Raw genomic sequence first — 24,272 nt, 5'->3', positions numbered from 1 at the left:
TATATATTTTGCTTTGTTATTGTATCTATTAATTATTATTAACACTTAATGATTTATGTAGGGAAATGTCTAGTGACGCATCATCTGGTGACCTCCCACCTTCACAAGGTGCGGATGACATTCATACGCCTACCCGAAAAAAAGGTAGGTCTGGGACAAGGTTGAGAGAGTTGGTAGCCACCCGCAACGCTGATCATAGGCTTCCCATTCGTTTTGATATGTAGACATGTAAACCCTTGGGAGAAAATAGCATGAAATTCATTAGTTATGTGGCCTTGCTCGGTAAAAGCAAGGCATCCATTCTTTGTGATGATTGGGATCATGTTCCAGAGAATGTGAAGAACCAGATATGGCAGAATCCTGGTATGAAATCTTAACTTTGACATAATGTGTCATTAACATATATAACTCATATTTAACATGTCATTCATTCTTATTGCACAGGTCATATATGACGTCCCAAACACTAATCTATTGAGGACGAAATGGACTTCATATGTCGGGGAAAGATGGAAGAATTTCAAGACTATGCTTACAAGTCATTATATTTATGGTTCCAAAACTGATAAAAGCCCTTGTGAAAAGTATCAATTTCTTGATGAGGAAACATGGCAAGCCTTTAAGTTGAAGCGATTAGATCCTGTCTTTCAGGTAAATTCATTTTATATTATAGTTTAACTATTTATGTTAACATATTGCTAACATAATTAATTATCTATACACTAGGCTAAGAGGAGAGTTGCACAAGAGATTGCAAAGAAAAATGTCCACCCTCATATATTGTCTCGTGGGGGTTATGAGAAATTAGAGCAGAAGATGATGAAAGAGGCATCTGCCTCTAATCCTATTGGGGCCTCCGATACGAGTACCATAACTCGTCTTCCACGCCATGTTACATGGAAGAGAGCTCGTCAAAGACCATCTGGGGAGTACACATCTGGGGAAACCGCGAGCATAGCTAGGCACATTGTAAGTTCATATAATAACAACATATGATCTCCCATATGTGATTAACTTAACTTTAAATATTTGGTTGTAGGATGAGTTGGTCGAGTAGAGCACACAAGGTCCATTCACTCCCGAGGGTCGTGAGGACATATTGGCAGTTGCCATTGGTCGTCCAGAGCATTCTAGACGTGTTCGAGGTGTTGGTAAATTTATTGGCATTCGTCAATTCTTCGGTCCTCCAACAAGTCATCATAGTAAAGCCTATGTAGTGAGGAGGTCCTGAAGGGTATAAGAGAAGAAATTAGACAGGAGATGAAGAAGGAGATCAGCGAGATGAAGAAAGAGTACGGTGATATGAGAGCACAATTGAAGAAGGAGTACTCTGATATGCAGGCACAATTGTTAGCAGATGTGCGAGCAGAATTAGCCGCCTCCTCCAGCCAACCTAGGAATCTTCCTCAACCTTCTCATCTTTGTATAAGCACAAAGGAGAGTTGTGATGTTTCTCCTCAAAACGCTCCTCCCACTATTGATGCAGACTACGAGTTGTTTAGTGATCATGCCCTACAGTGCTTGGTGGCCTTAGGTAATTTATCTTATTATATTGTCTAGATGTACTTGTTTGTTGAATCATATTCTTTGATATATTTTACAAATATTATTTGGATAACTTAGGTAAAATGTATACATTGGGGTTAACCATACACCATGAAACCATTACAGCTGATATGATGAGAGTGGTGGTTGTAGACGTACGAAATGCTACAGCTCGAGTCCCTGTGCCCACTGAGGATGTTCAGACAGTGGGACATGCCCTTGGAAATTTTATCCTTTGGACCCTTATATTATCAAGAGCAATTGTAAAGAAGGTAATTGTTTTAATTATGCACTTTGTTGTTTTTATTAGTAATATTAATATTTTGTAAGTTTTTAAATATGTATACTAGGTTGAAGCACAAGGGATGGAAGATATGAATGAATCACTGCAACAATAGTTGTAGCCGCCACGACACATAATTCTAGAACAACTTGGTGTGTTGGCAGTGAAGATCTCCCTTTCTCATATAGAGTTACAAATGCCTCCTGAAGTCACAAACAGGACATCTTCACTCTCTTTCTGCATATGTCAAAGGGATATTTTTGAAATCCTCTCTGGCACTTATATGTTATGTATATCAGTACTACAACTTTGGTTGTTGTAAGTAAATTTCTACATTTATGAAGTTTAAATATATTCAATATTTTATTCTAACATTATTCATTTTCAATGTTTAAGGTATTTACATCGGTTGACCATTGAAAAGAAGAATGATCACATTTATGGTTTTATTGACCCTGTTGCCATTCAAGGAGTTGGGAATAAAGGTGAAGAGGTCCAAAACTACCTCTTAGAGGCTTTTGTAAACGGAGAAAAGCAAGTGTACTTAGCACCTTATTTGCAATAGTAAGTATATAATTTTTATTAATAAAATTTTATTTATGTAAATGTTATTTAACACTATTATTATTATTGTTTGAATCTACAGGGGTAACTGGCAATTGTTACTAATTCTTCCTCAACAGTTTCTTGTAGTTCTCTTATGTTCATTGCACAAAAAACCTCACACTTTGGCAATTAAAAATACACTAATATTGTAAGTTTTTAATAATTTATTTGTAGTGTAGACATATCTGATTTTACTAAGTTCTCATTTCAATGTACATTTAACTTTACAGAGTGGTTGAGGCATATTCAAGGTTGCAGGGAACACATATCGTCTCTAGAAAGAAGTTGCAGTTCATTGCATCAACTGTAAGTAGTTAATCTTTCAAACTATAAATACAATTATAAATTTTATGATACTTTATAAATTTAACTTGTAGTGCTCACGTCAACCGGGAAGCTTTGAGTGCGGATATTATGTCATGAGGCACATGCAGAAAATTATATCCGCAAATGTCGTTGACTCATGGAAATTGGTAATGTGAATATTTTATAACTAAGATCTTAAGCCATTAATATTATAACTTTACTCAAACTATTCATTGTGTAGATATTTGATGACACGTCTCCAATGGAACAACATGTAATAAAGGATGTTCGGGAGCAATGGGCTGCATTTCTTTTACCCATTTATAAATGATTGGATGTTTCAATATTACATTTTGTGTTTAGGAACTATTTTATGTGTAATATGTTAAGTAACTATGTTAGGTAAATATAGTTAGGAACTTTGTTAGGTAGATATTACATTTTGATGTGTTGATGAAAACAATATTGATTATTTTACTTGTTATTGATTATTTAAATTGTATTTTGGGATTGAATCTTATGCAGGTCTGAATATGGATAGTAGTACATACAAATAAAATATTTTTAAAAAAAAAACGTCACTTTTTACACCTATTATAGCACCGGTAGGTATAAAAAGAAAATTTTCTCTCTAACAACGAGGAGGACTTTTTATACCTGCTCCCATAGTATTAGGTGTAAATATAAGACTTTTATACCTGATGTTGAAAAGGAAAACCACAAGCACTTATGTTGAACTTTAAATGTGTGGAAAAATATAAGTTTTAAGTTGATTTCATTATGGGATGAATGGATTAAAACTCGTGACTTTGCACAAACTATTTTCAAGTGTGCTGTGAGATTTTTTCAAAGAGAAAGTTTTTAAAAACTATGCTTAACATTTTTACTTAGTCGATTGCATGCGTGATGTATTCGATTAAGTCGGTTAGTGTTTTGAAATTCTATTAATGTTTGACATAACTTTCTAACGGTCGTATTTTTAATTGTGTTGACCAAGCATTAAATGATAGTCGACTGCATTAATTGCGCATTCAATTAATTACCGTATTTGATGCTAACTGTTATAACATAATTGTTATATTTGATTGCTTTAGTATCTTATTTGATTAAACTGCGTTTGAGATGTGTTATTCTATAAATTGACGCGAATTTGATTTCTGTAAATACTTTTGTGATTCTAACATTTTCATATCTTTTACAGAAAGTTGTGATCTTATAGGAAGAGAGAAAAAGCTCCAAAAAACAAGAGTGACCGTGGTACCAACTACTTGTGATTTCTTGAAGAGCAAGACTGTTGTGTTTTTCAAAGGCTGATCAACTTGCACATTTGGGTGTCATTGAGAGATCAGATTCTGCAATCTTTTGCAGATTGGTTTGAGGTTCCCTGTTGTGATTACAAGAAGAAGAGCGTGTGGCGCTCTTGACTTTGAGAGTGTCTCAAAGGGTTTAGACGGCATGAGAGAGGATTCTTGTTGCTGGTCTAGTTTGTGTATTGTCTATATTTTGGTTAGAGGGTTAGAGAGGTGTTTTATATTTTTGACCTGTGGTCGCTATAAAAGCCTTTTTGTAAAAAACCTTGATCATTATAATGCATTGGCTTCCTATGGTTGGAAGGACACTGGATGTAGGCTTGGTTGAACCAGTATAAAAACACAATGTTTGAATTTTCTCATCCTACTCTCTTTATTCACTCGATTACGTTCTGCATTCATTCGATTAAGTTTCCGCTGCATTGAAAATCTTTTACCTTGCGATTCAAGAAAAGTATCAAGGCATCATTTTTGTGAAAAAGATTTTAAAAGATTTTGTTTTTACAATTCACCTCCCTTCTTGGTGTGAGAAATTGAGCCATTCGATTTGATCAATTGGTATCAGAACTGGTTTTCATAAAATATTTGAAAAACTAATAAATTGTTGTTTTCGTTTAATAGATTGATCCTGGAAAATGGCTTTCAATTCTCCGACCTTTGGTGAAGGTGCTTCCACAAATAGACCACCATTATTTGCTAGAGAAAACTATGCCTTTTGGAAAATAAGGATGCAAATCTTTCTTGAATCCGTGGATAAAGGAGTTTGGGATGCAACTCTAAACAGTCCATATGAGCCCACTCAAATTGTGAATGGAAAAACTATTTTGAAAAGCTTTTCTCAATGGACTAGGGATGAAAATCGTAGAGCACAATATGATGTTAAGGCTAGGAATGTAATTGATTTTGCACTAACACTGGATGAATTTTTCAGGATATCACAATGCAAGACTGCTTATGAAATGTGGGAGGTTCTTAACGTGATACATGAAGGCATAGACAAAGTGAAACGTGCCAGGAAAAACTCCCTTGTACAAGAGTATGAATTATTCAGGATGAAATCTGGTGAGACGATTTATGAAGTGTAGAAAAGATTTACACATATAGTAAATCATCTCATGGCTCTCGATAAAGTGTTTGATAAAGAGGAGATCAACATAAAGATTCTAAAAAGTCTCAACAGGAGCTGGCAACCAAAGGTAACAACCATATCTGAATGAGGAGATTTGACTAACATGAATATGGCAACTTTGTTTGGCAAGCTCAGGGAGCATGAACTGGAACTTGGAAGGCTGAGAGAGGAAGAAGAAATTGAAGAAAAGAAATCGATTGCTCTCAAAGCCACAAGCAAGAAATCCTCCAAGAAGGCTGAATCTGAAGCTGAATCAGATGTAGAAGTACCAGAAAAGGAAATCATGAAATTGATGGTGAGAAAATTTAACAGATTCATGAAGAATAACAATTATGCAACTAACAATGCATGCTTTTCAAGAGGAGGAAAGAAGAGCTCAAGAAGAACCGTTGTATAATGTTATGAATGTGGAAAGGATGGTCATATCAAGCCTCCAGACTTGAAGAACAAGCAGAAAGAAATCACCAAGCATCCTCAAGACAAGAGCAAAAAGCAAAGGAAAGCATACATTTCTTGGGAAAATAGTGATGGAGACTCTTCAAGTGATGATGATTGTAGCGTTGAAGAGGAGTCAAATTTATGTTTCGTGGCAGGCTCTGCACACTCTGATGATGACAATGATAGTGAATTTGAGAATGAACTAATAGAGGCCAAGTACCACATGTTGTTGGATGCATTTCAGAAGATACATGAGAAGCCATGCGACTCCAGTATAGGGTAAATCGATTATCCTCTAAGAGAAGAGAATATGAATATAGAATTGATAATCTATTAGAGGATAATAAAAAGTTTGAAAAAGAACTTGAATATGCTTTAAAGTCTGCAAAGACAGTTAAGACCGAAATACAAATTGTTGAAAAAGAATGTGATAATTGTCCAGTACACCTTGAGAAAATTGATTAGTTAACCATCATATTAGCTAAATTTACACAAGGTAAAGAAAATCTAGATGTTGTGTTAAGATCATCTGGAAGAGCAATTAATAGGCAAGGTATTGGTTACAAAGCAAAGAGTAATAGGATTAATTCAAAGAAGTTTATTGATCTTAGTAAGCTTATTACAAATGCTTGTTTTTACTGTAATACTATTGGTCTTAATGTTAGAAACTGGTACTACAGAAAGGTTGGAGTTCCAAAGGGAAAATTCAAATGGATTCCTAAGGAACTGCCTCCTGCAACTGACAATTCAGGACCCAAGTTCAAATGGGTACTAGAGTCAAAATCATTTAATTGTTTTGTAGGAAAGTAGCTGCAACTAAAGCAGTACAGTGCTCAAGGATGAACTACAAATAGAACAAATCACAAGTTCTTGAGTCATTGAATGTGGTGACTGGAACAATTTTTTCACACATTCATGCATCATAAGCATTTGTATGATTGATTGTTAAATTCATGTTTGTTGTATGCATGTTTGAGTGAATGTTCTCTGTGAAAATTAAGTTGCTCGAATTTTAATCGATTCTATTAAGTGTTAAGTCGAATATGTTCTAAGCATATGCTTCTCTATTTTTGAAAATAATATGTTAAACATGAGTCAACTTTAGCTTTAATGAAACCGATTATTTAATAATCTGTTAAATATGCTTTCTTATTTTGAAAACTTAAATGGGCCTGATTGTATGTGATTTTTGTTCGCGCCTTCATACATATCAAGTTTGTAAAACTGTGTTAGCATTTAGTGTGTTCTATCTGTGTAATCCTCATAACCCTAGAACGGAAGAAGAGTGTTCAAGAGCTCAATATCACATGGCGTCTTTTAATCATCGCTTAGGAGAAAGCAGAGGAAAAATAGTGGCAACTGCAAGAGGTCCTGATCCCTCAGGTTGAATTAGTGATGATGAGACAAGAATAATATTTATGGATGGAAGGAACAAGATTGTTGTTCCCCCTAAGTATCTAAACTTAAGTTTATCCGAAAGAGAAGGCTTTCTGTTTCCAGGATGGCTAGAAACTCAAGAACTCTCTACATTGGTTCAAATGAATGGTGACTGGTACCCTGATCTAGTTAGGGTGTTCTACCACAACCTGAAAATGATGAATGGTGATATTCGGTCAAAGGTGAAAGGTGTTAGTATATGCATTGATAATAATGTATGGCAACAAGTTGTTGGACTAAAAGCTTAGGGAATACTCTCTCACTTACCAAACTCATAAACAAATTATTGGCTAAAGAAAAGAGATCTTTACAGAAACTGGATGAGATTTCCGGGAAAATACACAATTGAAAGACTCTTTATGCATGAAGGCTTAAACATGGAAGAAAAGATAATAATGTACCTTCTTGCATGGGTGATTCTGGTTGGAAGATTGCTGCAGGATAGAATGACCATAGATGATGTTTATCTGTTACATGCAATCAAGAATGATGTTCCTACCAACTGGGTAGAGGTATTAAAAGGTCACATGCCTGGAGCTGCCCTATGTCAATCTCATTATCTGCCTCATGCAGTCCTGTTTAGTAGAATATTAATTCTTCAAGGTGTGAATGTTGATGGAGAGCATAAATGCTCATGTAACTGCACAAATGTGATTAACCGAAACAATGTTGCGTCTCTTGGTTGGTAAAGACAATGAGAAGGTGGTGCTTTAAAGGGAAAGAAGACTTGGTCTATAGTTCAAGTAGCACACCTGCTTTAAATGAAGACCAAACCATTTTTTTTCCTGAAACTAATTTTGAGAGGTTTGTAGCTGACCAGTTCAGAAATCTGAATGAAAGGGTGACGAATCTTGAGAGAAAAATTGACAAGATCAACATTAGAGAGAAAATGTATCTTGTGATAAAGACTCTATGAACTCGTCTGATTCGGAATAGGGCTCTGGGATTACACATCTTGAGTCTTGTGATTACTGTTTTGAGTCATTTAGTTCTTTTTGTGTTCTGATTGTAGTATTTTCTAGTTTCTTTTATGGAAGTTGGCTTTATATGCCATCTTTGTTTTGGTCAATCTGATTGTAATTCATGTTTAAATATTAATGAAATCAGATTTATGGTTGGTTTTCAATCTATATTTGAATGACTTACTATGTATATCAAGTTAATTAGATCTAAATTTGTTTCACTATGGTTGTATGCAAATGAAATATTGCTTACTGTTACATTCATATTTTTGCATACTCATATATTATCTGTGATAGTTCCTATACTATATTGATTCTAAAATGCTTGATCTAGAAAGACCATGAAAGGTTTTGCAAGAACGTTAATTGCTGACAAAGATTATTTAGAAAATCAACTTATAGGAAGCAAGAAGTCGATTACAACTGAGATCTAATCGATTGAATATAAACAAGGGTTAAAGATTCCAAACTTGGAACTTCTGATATCTTTAAATCTTGTGTTATATGTTGTTAAATATTTATTCTTCATATATCTCTTTGCTTAACTAATAGAAATATTTTAAGATGAAATGAGATTAAACTGTTTTGGCTGATTGAAAATGTATCTATTTTGATCTGATATAATTGTTACAGATCTACTTTGATACATTACTTGGAATATGCTTTTACATGCTCTGATATATAATTTGTTTATTGCATTGTACATCTGAGTTTTGAGATTGAAACATGCATAATGATAGGGGGAGCATTGCATATCATTGATCTATTTCACATGTATTCATTTAAGGGGGAGAAAATCCTAAATCGTGTGAATAACATTGTCAAGGGGAGCATCATAATCTGTTTTTGATATATCTGATGCATATCTATGTAACTGATTATCTATGTATCAATTACTATATGCTTAGCTTTTTTGCTAATGTCCAAAGAGGGAGAATTATGATGATTGGTAATTGATTTATAATCGGGATATTGATTTGTGCAACATGGTTGATTATTAATCATGGTTGTGCATCATAAAAAAAGGGAGAGATTGTTGATAGGGGGAGCAAAGGTTCAGCTTAACCTACAATCTCAGTGATATCTGTGTTTTTGATTATGACAACACATAATTAATAATACATGTGTACTTTGTGTTACATGTTCTATATTTACATGTTATATGCTTTTGATCAATGTGTTAAATTTGTTTAAGCAGATATGAGAGCATGATTGTGTTGTTCACTGTATATCACTGTGTTACATATGTGTTTTTATATGTGAATGCATCACATATGATGTTGAAAAGGAAAACCACAAACACTTATGTTGAACTTTAAATGGTGGAAAAATAAAAGTTTTAAGTTGATTTCATTATGGGATGAATCGATTAAAACTCGTGTCTTTGCACAAATTATTTTCAAGTGTGCTGTGAGATTTTTTTCAAAGAGAAAGTTTTTCAAAACTATGCTTAACATATTTACTTAGTCGATTGCATGCTGTATTCGATTAAGTCTATTAGTGTTTTGAAATTTTGTTAATGCTTGACATAACTGTCTAACGGCCATATTTTTAATTGTGTTGACCAAGCATTAAATGATAGTCGACTGCATTAATTGCGAATTCAATTAATTATTGTGTTTGCTACTAACTGTTATAACATAATTGTCATATTCGATTGCTTTAGTAGCTTAGTTGATTAAATTGCGTCTAAGATGTGTTATTCTATAAATTGACACAAATTTGATTTCTGTAAGAACTTTTGTGATTCTAACATTTTCATATCTTTTACAGAGAGTTGTGATCTTACAGGAAGAGAGAAAAAGCTCCAAGAAACAAGAATGACCGTGGTGATCAATTACTTGTGATTTCTTGAAGAGTAAGACTGTTGTGTTTTTCAAAGGCTGATCAACTTGCACATTTGGGTGTCATTGAGAGATCAGATTATGCAATCTTTTGAAGATTGGTTTGAGGTTCCTGTTGTGATTACAAGAAGAAGAGCATGTGGCGTTCTTGACTTTGAGAGTCTCTCAAAGGGTTTAGACAGCACAAGAGGGGATTCTTACTGTTGGTCTAGTTTGTGTATTACCTATATTTTGATTAGAGGGTTAGAAAGGTGTTTTATATTTTTGACGTGTGGTCGCTATAAAAGTCTTGTTGTAAAAACCTTGATCATTATAGTGCATTGACTTCCTATGGTTGGAAGGACATTGGATGTAGGCTTGGCCGAACTAGTATAAAAACACAGTGTTTGAATTTTTTTCATCTCTACTCTCTTTATTCAATTGATTAAATTATGCATTCATTCGATTAAGTTTTCGTTGCATTGAAAATCTTTTACCTTGCGATTCAAGAAACGTATCAAGGCATCATTTTTGTGAAGAAAATTTTAAAAGATTTTGGTTTTACATTTCACCAATTCAACACTTTAAACAAAAATTATCATAATCTTTTATTTCATAATACACTCAACACCTACAATCACTCTCAACACATCAACACATACACTTCTTTCAAATGAAAGACTTTGGCATCAATGAAGAAGACAACTATTCAATTTTCTACCTTGTTGCCTTATTTGCAAATAGTCAAATCGTTGGGTCTGAAGATGGTGTGCAGTTCCAATCTCAAAATCCGAAACTCCTTCGCATTCCATAAAATTGTACATTGAACCTCCTAAAGCAAAAAGTGTGCATAACTCTCCAATCATCACATCCCTCAACAAGTTGTACTTCAAAAGACCCATATTGAATGAATAAGGATTCATTATGTATGATGCTCCTCAAATATCAACTAATGGTGACGTTGCACAAATGATTATTTGTAAGTCTAACTTCCCTATTAACACAATAATTGAATTATTTGTTAGGTTCACAAGGTCGACTGAAGAAATACTTTCACTTCTAAGCCCAACTTCGTCGTCCTCTTCCACTACCCCAAGTCCTATCCTATATTCACCAACAATCTTTATTATTGTGGACCTCTAACACGGGAAAACATCATGGACAATCCATATGGTTACGATCTACTTCAAATCAAACACCCCTATCACCATGTCAATCCAGCAAAATTACACGTTCAATGAGCTTCTACAAAATATAACCCATAAAATACATTGTGGGGACCGTAAAATAGTAATTAAAATCGACCATCTTCGTCCAATGAGAGTAGTTAATAAAAAAATCATCCATCACACAGTACAAATCAAATCAAATAATGGTATCAAACAAATTATCAACTAATGAAAAAAAGTTCAACGTATAAATTCATTTGTGTAGCATCCCCACACTTGGAAATATATTGAATTGTTCATTTAAATAATAGATATAAGTCTACCAACACCTGATAAACAATGGAAAGATATGAAAACTTGGAGTTATATCGCTTTGAAAGATGGTATAAGATTTAGATCACTAATATTGTAATTTTTATTTATTTAATTTCATTTTCTTTGTATGTCAACTCTCGTAATTGATTGAATTGAATATACAAATGTTGTATTCAGTTATACATTTTCAATTTCATTATTACAAATTCTCTAATGAAAAAATAAATTTCATGAAATAAGAACAAAATTAAAACAACTTTTATATATATATATATATATATATATATATATATATATATATATATATATATATATATATATATATATATATATCATCTTATAAACATATCATTTGAAAAAATCATATTATAAATAATTGAAAAAAATATTATTAAACAATTAATAAAGGCAAATAATTAAATAATTATTAAACATATCATTTCTTAATTTTTACTCCCATCTCTTATTTTTTAATAAAAGAAAATAAAAAACAACATTATTTCAAAAGTATAATTTAACAAAATTCAAACATATAAATATATATTTTCCCATTACAAAAATATATAATATCTTTATTTTTCTTTCTTTTTCTTTAATAAAATTCAAAATATAAATAAAAATTCAAATTAGAATTGAGTTTCTCAGGAACCGAATTCCAACTAGTATTTTGGTCACCATTCACAAAAATAAAGGTTGAAATTCGATTTCCAAAGACTGAATTCTGACCTAAAATCAAAAGTGTGTTATCTTGTAAATTTGGTACCCAGTATGCTATATAGAGAATTTTAAAATAAATTTGAGTTATACAGAAAAAAAAATTTGCAAGAAGGAAATAAGCATTTATGTACAACGCGTCAACACTAGTAAAAAATAAGGATTTTAACTCGCTCATTTGACATCGGTTTTGTCGCAACCGAAGCATAAAATGACGCGATGGCATTTTTGTAATTATCACAAACGTATATGTCTCAGTTCAAAAAAATGCCTAAAGTGGTCTACGACCTCGGTTGTTTAGAGAACCAAGACATAAAATAACTGAAGGTTTTTTTGATAGACTTTAGGCAACGGTTCTTTATAGAACTGAGGCGGTAGAGGCTTATTGTCTCGGTTAAAAAAACAACTGAGGTAATAGCATGTGTTTATGTTTAAATTTCGCAAACAGAGACATTTTTGGACAGAAGCCATATTTTGTGTCGCTCTCTCTCACTTCTTCGATTTCGCGACCACCATGTTCAACATTTCATCTAATTTTTCTTTCATTTTTTGTTGATTAAGTGCTTAGAAATGATTTTATTTCAATTTGACCGATTGATTTTGTGCACAGGTGCTCTTCGAATAAACGGTTTAGGATGTTCATTTCATTTCGTTTCGTTTCAACCCCAAACTCACCTTCAAGGTTAGATCCGTTTTAGGGTTTTCATGTTTTCATTTGGTTGTTTGTTGGACAACGTTTTGTGTGCAAATTTTTAGACGTTTCACGTTTTTTGTTTTCTCAATAAATAAAAAATAATGTTTTCTGGACAGCGTTTTTGTGTGCAAATCTGTTTATATATGTGTTTGTTTTTGTGTTTTTGGATAGTGTTTGTCTGCGGATCTGAAATGGTTACAAAAATGATCATTTTTTTAAAAACAAAACATACTTTAGACAATAGACCCAATTTTTTTTTTTGCTTTATAGCTTCGGGTTTCTTGAACCGAGACAAAAAGTCTCAACTTTTTACCTTGCTTGAATATACCTTGGTTCATCAACCGTTGTCATAAACACAAAACAACCAAGGCAATATCTTTTCGTTGCACTAGTGCAAGTTCATCACCAAATGCTTTGAAGGTGAAGATAATCCTATAAAGGTGGTTGACCTCAAAGGCGATGGGACTAAAATGAAGTTTGAGTGTTGTAAAACAAAAGGATACAAGTAAAGGAGGAAGATAGGGATGAGGGAGGAGGAAGGAACCCTTGTGGGTTGGGATAAAGTCTATCCCCGATACCCTTTATACTTCCCATCTTATTTTTTTCTACATCCCATATGGTTTGGACTCATTTTATATTTGCTTAATATACTATCAGTTACTACCTACACTCCTACCCCATATGGAATGTTTTGCTTTTAAGGTTGGCTTGTTTTGCAGTCCTTTCTTTCATACATAGTTTTACTTCTTTTTAAAAAAAAAATTTAATATTCTTTTTTAAAATAGTAAAAATATTAAGCAATTAAAAATAAAAATATTTTTGTTTCTTTTTTTGGATGTTTGGTCGTTCTTGTCACATTATACTTAATTACAAATAAATTAAAATATCAAAAAAATATAAAATTTTCGAAAACTTAAAAAATCAATATTTTTCAAAAGTTATTATTAACTATGTGATTCCTAATTTTTTATTATGAATGGAAATACTTAGGTAAGTTTTTGTCATATTCACTTATAAAAAAATAAAAATAATTTTCAAATAACTTTTTTACTCAAGGAAAACATAAACTATTCCATTGTGAATGGAAATACGTATGACCAATGATTAGTCCTTGTTAGTCCCACTTTTTTCAAATAATAATATATATGATAATCTTATGTCTCTACTTATATTAGAATATAAATAATAATATATATGATAATAAATATTTTCCATGATTAATATAAGAACCTAGAAAATGTTTAAGAGTAGAAAAAAAGTTTTATAAAATGAACACTTGAATATTTTATTATAAAGAAAGTTAAGTGTAAATAGTATTCTATTATAAACAAGTTTGTTTTACGAAAAAAAAATCTCTTTAAAACTCTTTCCTTTAGACTTCTCTACCCTCTTTCTAAATTTCTGACCCTATCATTCATCTCTTTCAATATCCAAGGACACATTAGTGCTCCTAGCATCAAGGACAACACATATAATTGATCAATTTTTCAAATAGAGTAAGTTAAACTTTTATCTTATTCTATAGTCAAATCTTTGATTTGATGCATGCGAACTATTTTGGTTTTGCATTTGATCTTAGGAAGTTCTTTAGTAATTATTATTTTATTGTGATTCTAAGGATGTACTTGGATCATTAATTTGAGCTCTTTTTTGTTTTTAAAGAATCTTGTGAGATATAGAGTTTAAAAGTACATGTGGAGAAAAATAAGTTTTTCTATTATAGGCATAAGAAGATAGTTTTGAAATTTAGTTTTTATTGATGAATTTAAAATTGTATGGGGTGGAATTGTGATGAACTGAGTTGCAAAATCCGTTATGATGCATTTCATGTATGCATTGTCTAATTGAAATTGATTATATGATATGTGAGTTTGAATTATTTCTCCTTATATCTATATAAAATGGTTATGATCTGATTTCGTCTGTGTAAGACTTTTTTATAAATAAAATTATGTACCTTTTAACTAGAATTGAGTGAAAAGCTTGACAAATGGTTCATAATACACTGCCAACTAACCTACATAATTATGCAATATTCCTAGATAAGCAAATGGCTCATTAATCGAGAGTTCATAATTTGCAGGTCAAAGAGCTTCAATATTTCGGGTTCAATAGGCAAGAGAGTCTTGTTAGGCGAATTTTTAAGGAATTTAATCCTAGTACTCTCTCGCCAAACGATCTATATGTCGTCAAGTGAGGGTCCATTTTGAGTTTGGCAGAAAAGAAAAGTTGGATTGCTTGTTGGGCGAGCCAACCTACGCTAGGCGAGTGCCAAATTTGATTTTGAAAGAGAGGCAGAGGAGGCTTGACTCGTTGAGCGAGCCATTTAATCATTGAGCGAGTACCTTCTTTGAGGTGACTTGTTAAGTGAGTAACTGAGTTTTCCAATTAAGTTTGACGAACTTCCTTTTGTTAAAAAAATGTGTTGAAATTGTGAAAAGTTTGTTAAGAGCTTTGAATACTATTGAAATATGATGTATGAGGTTGAAGTAATGGAATTTTATTTTGGTTTAATATAAATGATGTGAAATGAGAAATTAATTGTATTATTTTGTTTTGGTGTGGTATGTATTAAAGGGAATACTACCATGTATTGTTTTGCGTGGGGTGTATTGACAATAATGATTGAGATGAATTCATCTTGATTTTACTAATAATTATATTCATATAGATGAAAATGACTAGTTATAAAAATCGATGGAGGTTCATATCTAAAGTGTCGGCAATAGTCAAACTCAGGAGAGCTATTAAATTTAGGTTTAATGTCTCCGTAGGTCCCTATTTTGGTCATGAATTTCAAATAGGTCATCTTCATTTTCGGCGTATCAATTGAGTCCTTGTTTTTGTAAAATTGAATCAATTACAGGCCTGCCGTTAATTTGGACAAACGGCCGTTACGGTATTGGTTAGGTGGCATGGTTGAGTGCAGTAACTAATCAGACGTGGCATTTAAAACGATTTTTGTATTAAATAATTGGTATGCACGTATGATTATTCAGTTTTGGGTAAGGGCATACTAGGAAATTTGAAAAAATTAAAGGCCAAGAGGTTTTAATTGACGAATGCACATGAGATTGGGGAAAGAAATTGAGGGTTTTTAATATTAGGGTTCGCGTGAGAGGCCAAAAATGGGATCCTAAGTTCGATCCAAAAATCAGGTGTATCTTTGTTCGATTCGAAGTGGGAGGGTGTGCGTTCTTTGTTCGATTCGAAGTGGGAGAGTGCGCGTTCTTTGTTGGATTCGAAGTGGGAGGGTGCGCGTTCTTTGTTGGATTCGAAGTGGGAGGGTGCGCATTCTTTGTTCGATTCGAAGTGGGAGGGTGCGCGTTCTTTGTTCGATTCGAAGTGATGGATAATGAAGTGCAAAAGTCGCATTCTTGTTCATCTTCGACATGCAATGGGTGGCGGAATCAAAACTGTGATGTCGTTTTTCGTGGTGGTGGAGTATCTACCATTGATGGTGTATCACCCCTTTGCCTCTGTGGAGACAAAACAGTGGTAAGAACAGCTAGAACTGCTAAGAACAGAGGGAAGCAATTCTGGAGCTGCCCTAAGTACAAGGTAAGAACGTGTAGAAGTAGGGTTTTGTTTGAGTGGAAAGTGGTTTTAATTTTTATTTTTTTCACAGATTGGACATGAAGGTGGTTGCAATTTCTTCAAATGGTGTTGTGAAGACGGTGATGACAAAAGCTATACGAATGTGAAGTGGGAAGAAAAGCATGAGTCTTTGTCAAAGACAAGAGAAATGGGAGGTGGATCGAAGATGATGAGTGATTTGATTAAATCTGTCAACGTTGTGGAGAAATGGATGAAGGTGTTGACAGGATTGGTTATTTTGATTTTTTTACTTAATATTATTGTAATTTCAATATGGATCATAAATCCATAATGTAGTAGTGTTGATCGTATTCTTAGGAAGAAATTAGCCGGGTTTTTCGGTTTGTTAGGATGGAACTGTTTATGTATATGACTAGATGTAGTAGTGTTTATGTATATGACTAGATGTGAAGGAATGAAGTTGTGTTACTGAAGTGATAAACATAATAAATTGAGGTTTTGGTTTAATGTAGCAGGTTTTAAGCCTTTTGAAAATTGTTTAATGTTTATTTTATTCACAGCAATGTTACATAATAATTAACGCTCGGTCCGGTCGTCCTACCGTGTGTATCGCTCGTCAAACTAGGTCCCTGTTCCCTAGCGTTCGGTTTAGCCGTCCTCCCTCGTGTACCGCTCGTCCACTTACGTCCGTGCTCAAGACCTTTCGGTGTGGTTGTCCTCCCTTGTCTAGCGCTCGTCCAACTACGTGCGTGCTGAAGACCGTTCGGTCTGGTCGTCCTCCCTTGTCTAGCGCTTGTCCAACTACGTCCGTGCTGAAGAGCGTTCGGTCTGGTCGTCTTCCGTTGTCTACCGCTCGTCCAACTACGTCCGTGCTGAAGAGCGTTCGGTCTGGTGGTCCTCCCTTGTCTAGCGCTCGTCCAACTACGTCCGTGCTGAAGAGCGTTCGGTCTAGTGGTCCTCCCTTGTCTAGCGCTCGTCCAACTACGTCCGTGCTGAAGAGCGTTCGGTCTGGTGGTCCTCCCTTGTCTAGCACTCGTCCAACTACGTCCGTGTTCAAGACCGTTCGGTCTGGTCGTCTACCCTCGTGCATCGCTCTTCCAACAACCTCCGTGCTGCAGACCGTTCGGTCTGGTCGTCCTGTATCGTTGTATATAAGACGTCCAAGAAGGAAATTGTAATATAACCAAAACATTGTAATACATCCAAAATAGTTCCTGGTCATTGACAAAATAGTTCCTGCTCATTGTAATACATCCAAAATAGTTCCTGGTCATAGTTGGCATCATTGTCATTCATTAAATTACATAGCAGTAAAACAATTAACCTTGTTCCTTAGACTATTACATAACCAAAGTTCCTTAAACTTGGCATCATTGTCATTTATACACACATCTATAGTTTAGCTTCCTCATCATTCATACACACTTCAGATAATTGCGATGATGGCATGATTGGTTCTTGGGTTGCTTTCGGGCAACGACTCCTGTTGTGCCCAACCTCCCTACATATCCCACATCTCTTCCGCAAACCACCCTTGCTCACTCGTGAATCATCCTTTCTGATCTCCCACTACTCCAGTCTTCTTTTCCTTTTAGGTCTTCCAGGCATAACCTTTTTCCTAGGAGGCATGACATCCGGATATGGTGTTAGGTCCCACATGTTGTTGCCGTTGATGGGATATACGATTGATGCATAGGTTTCTTCATAGGTGGACTTTAGAAAGCAAGCCGGAATGAACTGCTGGCCATCAATATTAAGAAACTTCATTGCGGCAAGGGAGTGACAACATGGAATTCCTGTGATGCTCCATCTCCTGCACGAGCATGAGAACTCGTCTATGTTTACAACAAATTTTTCTCCACTTTGGGAGACGTGTCTTACTTCAAACAGTTTGTGTGCTGACCAGCTATAAAGAAATAAAAAATTTAAACAACACATTTAAGTGTCTGACATAAAGTTTACCAAGGAATGAATAAACATTTATGAAGTTATGAAGAAAGTTACCTAGGTATCCAATTCTTGGTTGCTTGGGATTCCTTTGTAAATCTGGCCTGGATCTTTGGACAAATTGGTCCTGAAAATGATTGTATCTTAGACCTGTTTTTTGCCCATCTTTGCATTATGTATACCCTAATTTCTTCCAGCATTGTTATGATTGGTTTACTCCTGGTGTGAACCAAGACACTGTTGAAAGCCTCACTGATATTGTTGACCAATGTGTCACATTTTGGTGTTGGACTGAATCTGGACCTTGACCAATATCTACAACAGATGATATATACACATGTTAAAACTGCAACTAATATGGACAAACATAAAATAATATACAAAGGGCAAAAATAATTAATACAAATTGTCAACCTGGGAGGGATGGCAATCAAATGCTTGAATGCATCTTCATTTATATCTTTAATGTTTCTCATCTCCCTTTCCCAGTTTTGTGGATGAGTGGCAGTAGCTGTCCTCCAGATCAGCTGTTTCAGATTTTTACCAGGAAACTTTTTCCTAAAGTTTGAATATAAGTGTCTGACACAAAATCTCTGGTCAACACCTGGGAGTAACTGTTGTATGGCTGGTAGTAGACCCTGTGGTGTTAACATAAATGATTTATCACCATATCAAATTAATGAACCAATATACGAAAGAAGCAATTTAAATATGATTATTACCTTTTGTTGGTCGGAGACAAAAGTAATTGAAGAACACACTTCTCCACCACCAAGATCATCAATCAAAAGTTCCAAAAACCACATCCATGAATCTTTGTTTTCGACTTCTACCACCGCATATGCAATGGGCAACATTTGATCATTTCCATCCCTCCCAACAGCCGTCAACAGCTCACCACCATACTTCCCTTTCAAAAAGGCTCCATCTAATCCAATTATTGGCCTACAGCAGACAAAACTGTCTTTGCATGCCTTCAGACAACAGTAAAATCTCTTGAAAATTAACTCACCCTCATTATTCTCAACATGGAACTTAACTGTAGATCCTGGATTTCTTTCCAACAACTCATGCGCATAATCATATATCCTCTTATATTGCTCATTAAAGGACCCATCAATTTCATTAGAAGCAATAGCTTTGGCTCTATAAGCCATAGACCTTGATATACCTATGTTCCACTTCCTTTGAACTTTTTCACGAATATCAACACCCTTCATCTTAGGATTTTCCTGAACTGTTTTCACCAACTTTTTGCTCAACCACTTGGCGTCAACTAACTTCAGGTTGAACTCCCTGCTGCATGTATGAATGTCTTTTTTAGTTCTCAACTGCCATGATTTTACAGCCTCCATATAACCAAAGTATATGGTCCATGGGCATTCTCCTTTTGCACCAAAGCACTTCATCCTCAATCTTCTCTTGTCATTTTTTACAAACTTTATATTCCTCCCATTTTCCAAGGCATACCCTTTTACAGCATCTAAAATATCTTGCTTTTCTGCAAAAAAAGTCCCAACTTCCCATGTAAAGTCTACCATACTTTTTGGCATACAAAAAATACCAAACCTCCCATAACCTTCACTGTCATTAACCTCTTCATCACTATCTATTGCACTAAGAAATTCCTCAGATTTCCACTCAAAATCTGACAATCCTCTATCGTCATGATCATCACATTCAACACTGACATTATCACGGTCATCATCACTATCATAAAGACTTTCTACTTCTACTTCTACTTCGACATTACAATCTACATCACCATCTATATCACATTCAACACTCACATCTACTAGGCCCTCTAAGCACTCATTAATTCCATGTACACCACCTTCTTCAGTAGATGTACTCCAACTACAAAGATAAACTTCATCCTCCACGACTCCTTCACACACATTCAACTCTTGCTCTTCTTCAACCTCATGCAACTCTTGTACGTGACCATGACCTTCAACCTCTACTTCAACAGCACCACCATCTTCTTCACCCTCGTTCACCTCTTCTAAGTCACCATCAACTACATCATTTACTTCAACACCGTCACCATCTTCTTCACAAACATTCACCTCTTGTAAGTCACCATCAACTACATCATTTACTTCAACACCGTCACCATCTTCTTCACAAACATTGACCTCTTGTAAGTCACCATCAACTACACCATTTACTTCAACACCCTCACCATCTTCTTCACAAACATTCACCTCTTGTAAGTCACCATCACCTTCACCATTTACTTTAACAGAATCACCATCTTCTTCAACCTCTTTTTGTACTGTACCATTACCTTCAACTTCTCCTTCATCATTAGTAATGTCTTCAAGCATATGAATGACTTCGGGATCAGAAACTACATGGACAACGTATAAGTGAACTTCACCATTAAGCCTAGCTAAGTTAGCCATATGCATGGCACCTCTGTCATCAATCAATTGTTCCAACCTATTTTCCAACACTAAACCCCCTCCTAAACAGTACCATAAATCTTTAAAATTCTCATATCCTAAACTTTTGACTACACTGACAACCACAAAAATACTCCACGTGTCAGGGTCAAAGGACAAAGTTGTTGTCTCCCCTTCATACTTTACGGTACTATCATTAATGAACTTTCCTCCATGGTGGAACACACACACAATAGCGTCCTCCATTACGCACAACACAACATAAATATATCTACAGACCTATTATGAAAACATATCACGACAAAAAAAATATATATTAAAACAGGCACAGAGATCAAATAACTTTAAACATACGCACTCAGACAAAGTCAAATAACTTTAAACATACATGGGGGACCACCAAAATGCAATCAAAACCAGAGACCAAACCATACATCAATGGGGGACCACCACCGAATATTGTAGTTTCGATTGAATAAAAACGAATACAATAAAGCACAAACACTTACCTTCCTTTAGATGAACCTCCACTGACCACGTGCTTCAGCTTCTTGCTTCCAACAACAAAAGGACCCACAGACACCGCCCACTGCATGCACTCTGCCGCTTCAGCTCGAACTTACGATCGCGATTTTTGGCCTCTCACGCGAACCCTAATAATAAAAACCCTCAAATTCTTTCCCCAATCTCAGTTGCCCTTTAATTTTTTCAAATTTCCTACTTTGCCCTTACCCAAAACTGAATAAACATACGTGCATACCAATTATTTAATACAATAATCATTTTAAATGCCACGTCTGCACTCAACCATGCCACCTAACCAATACCGTAACGGCCGTTTGTCCAAATTAACGGCATGCCTGTAATTGATTCAATTTTACAAAAACAAGGACTCAATTGATACGCCGAAAATGAAGAGGACCTATTTGAAATTCATGACCAAAATAGGGACCTACGGAGACATTAAACCTTAAATTTACCTTATCATGCTAGGTAGATCGAGGAGCTACCCATACACGTTATAATTATAATTCTAAAGTGACAAGAGTAATTTAGTAATAACATGCGTATGGTCTTAAGATACTAGTCAGTACATCAGTCCTCTCATGGCACTACAACAAATAATGAAATTACATACGGAAAATTATATACGGATTTACATCCGTATATAAATGAGGAATTATGTACGGAAGTTATATACGGATACCAGAAAAAGCTTTATATACGGATATTATATACGGATATTTATATACGGAATTTTCCGTATATAAATTCCGTATATAAAATTTGCGCGTGGTGGCGGGAAAATTATCGAAGGATATATCCGTATATAACCCGTAGTATCCGTATGCAGTTAAAACGAAATTGTTAACTGCGGATATTATATACGGATATGGGAAATTATTTTTTTTAAAATTTTATTTTTCTGATTAATTGGATGCTGGCTGAAGAAGCGTTTTTCCCTTTCTCGAACCCTAACTATGTTCTCTCTCTCTCGAACTCTAGAACTTTGTTCTCTCTCGAACTCTCTTACTCTCCAACCCTCTTCTCTGTGGAGTCATCTTCATCAATCCTTCATCAACCATTGATTCAACTCTCCTCTCCAACCTTCAATCAGCTCTCGTGTCGAACCTTCGTCTCAAACCTTCAGTCACCTCCCCTCTGGATCGTCTGGAGCCCTCCTCTCAGCAGCTGTAAATCATTCTTCTCTGGAGCCCTAAATCTGGTAAGTGATTCTTGTTTTCGTTCATGTTAATGGTAATCTGTAATGGGTAGAAATCTTTAAAATTGAAACCTAATGTGTGTTGATTTTATTTTCATTGCCCCATTTTTGGTTCGTCTGGAAGACGTAGTTGGATTTTGACGAGGCATCGATTGAGGCTGCTGTGTTGCGGTTTAAGCTGAGACATTGAACTTAGTGCTGCGAAGGCCGAAGGAACCACAAAAAGGTGTTTTTAATTTCCTCTCTTGCTCGGTTTTGTATGCAATGTAGTTGGGTTTTTAATTTCCCTCCATGAATGAGTTTTCTTCAAAGTAATTCCAGCATGGTAATGGGAAAAATAAAAGCAAAAACTAAGTACCTTGTGTTCACCAGGAGGGACATAGATGTTTTAGGCCAGGGGTTTGCTCTCCTTGTTCTTGTAATGGAAATTAGCTTTTATAAATGTGATTCTAGTTTAGGTATGACATGAAAACTTGTTAGTATCATAATAGTATTTGAGTGTTGGCTTTGATGTTTTATAAGAAAATCTAGTACTGAAACATTTTGGCTGTGGCATTTCTGTTTTGCATGATAGGTTTCTGATGTCTAATTTTGTTTGTAGTATACTGTCAGAAACTACTCTGGTGCTATTTATGGACAGTGAAATGTTTTTAACAGTATTGGTTCTTCTCTGTGGAATGTGCATGGCCTTGGTAATATTATAGCATTCTGATTTCATTTTGGGGTTTGTCTTGTCACCAAGGTAGCTGATCCTTTCAGCAGTGAAGAAGATGCCTTTAGCATCCATCATTTTCTTGTGTTTCTTATTACTTATGGGTGTCCAGTACACACATTCACTGTCCCTCATTTCTGAATCAATAATAGGGAGATATATGATTCCATCATATCTTGTGTTTCCTATCACTTCCTTTGCCACTACCATTTCCACCTTTTTTTTACTATTCACTTCAAATTTTATTGCAGATGAGAGGAGAAACCATCTACTTCAATCTTTTTTAGTTTGAAAGTAGTCACTATAATACTAAAAGTTCAACTCCTCACTCCTTTAAACAAGCCCTCTTAGTTTATCAATTTATGCAGAGATTTTCATTTTTTTATATATTTTCTTAAATTATTTTATTGTAAAAGGTCCTTTAAGTTCTAAAAATATTTTAAAAACATTTAAAAAGTAATTAAATAATAAAATAATTTGACTGTTGTTATATGATGTCCCCTCCTTGCCAGATCAAATAAGTTGTCAAATGGAGGGCCCATAAGTATATAATTCCTGATATTTAGCCTGTCAAAGTGGCAGAGTAAGTTTCTTGCTATAGCATCCGATACCCCAAAAAGATGTACTAGGACAGTACTCCGCTTCTGCCATAGTGAAGCAACATTCCAAGTTCTTCTAGGTCTGTGACAACCTTTCTAGGATTTACTTCTGTAAAACAATAATCAAACCATTTTAAACTACTCAAAGGTTGCTTTTCCAAAATATTGAAGTCCATATATCTTTTCTCAAGTAATTTAGAATCAGGTGCAGTAGTTTTCCCATAGTTTACTCCATCATCTCTGTAAGAAACACTTAATGCTCTCTCATGCAGAAATTTTGTGTATATATTGAAGTAACCCTGAGATAAAATAAACTTAATGTTCTCTTTAAAATCATTTTACTACCATTATTGTTTTCATTATCACCTCTCGTACCTATCAACATCACTTCAGCCTAAGCTAATTACAGTATGATGATGATGATGATTGCTACAACTGGTTGTTGTTTTATTTGACTATACTTGATCGAAAGGTTGATGATGATTGTTGTAGTTGGTTGTTGATGATTGATTGTAGTTGGTTGAATGATAAAATATCGTACATAAAGGGTCCACAGTTTCTTAAACATATAAAACACCACGGGAGAGGTGATTT

At 34.7% G+C, this 24,272-nt stretch overlaps 2 protein-coding genes, 1 long non-coding RNA gene and 1 pseudogene across 3 annotated transcripts; all 4 read left to right on the top strand.

Moving 5' to 3' along the window:
* Positions 1-1,260: 1,260 nt before the first annotated feature.
* LOC148204404 (uncharacterized) lies at positions 1,261-3,071 on the top strand (annotated as a pseudogene).
* A 1,614-nt stretch (positions 3,072-4,685) lies between these two features.
* On the top strand, positions 4,686-5,135 carry LOC148204403 (uncharacterized). Its single transcript, XM_088104532.1, has one exon. It carries the CDS (start codon positions 4,686-4,688, stop codon positions 5,133-5,135), a length of 450 nt encoding a protein of 149 aa, XP_087960658.1.
* A 10,944-nt stretch (positions 5,136-16,079) lies between these two features.
* On the top strand, positions 16,080-16,620 carry LOC148204402 (uncharacterized). Its single transcript, XM_088092144.1, has 2 exons — positions 16,080-16,292; positions 16,360-16,620. Exons 1-2 carry the CDS (start codon positions 16,080-16,082, stop codon positions 16,618-16,620), a joined length of 474 nt encoding a protein of 157 aa, XP_087948270.1.
* A 5,657-nt stretch (positions 16,621-22,277) lies between these two features.
* On the top strand, positions 22,278-23,288 carry LOC148204401 (uncharacterized). Its single transcript, XR_015786952.1, has 3 exons — positions 22,278-22,370; positions 22,492-22,593; positions 23,110-23,288. It is a non-coding gene; the product is annotated as an uncharacterized LOC148204401 (long non-coding RNA).
* The last annotated feature ends 984 nt before the right edge of the window (positions 23,289-24,272 follow it).

Source organism: Vigna umbellata, chromosome 1 (genome assembly GCF_029865625.1).
Source record: "Vigna umbellata cultivar VRB3 chromosome 1, Vumbellata_1.0, whole genome shotgun sequence".
NCBI lineage: Eukaryota > Viridiplantae > Streptophyta > Magnoliopsida > Fabales > Fabaceae > Vigna > Vigna umbellata.
Note: the sequence above shows the minus strand (reverse complement) of the source record. Positions and strands in the feature narration are given on the sequence as shown.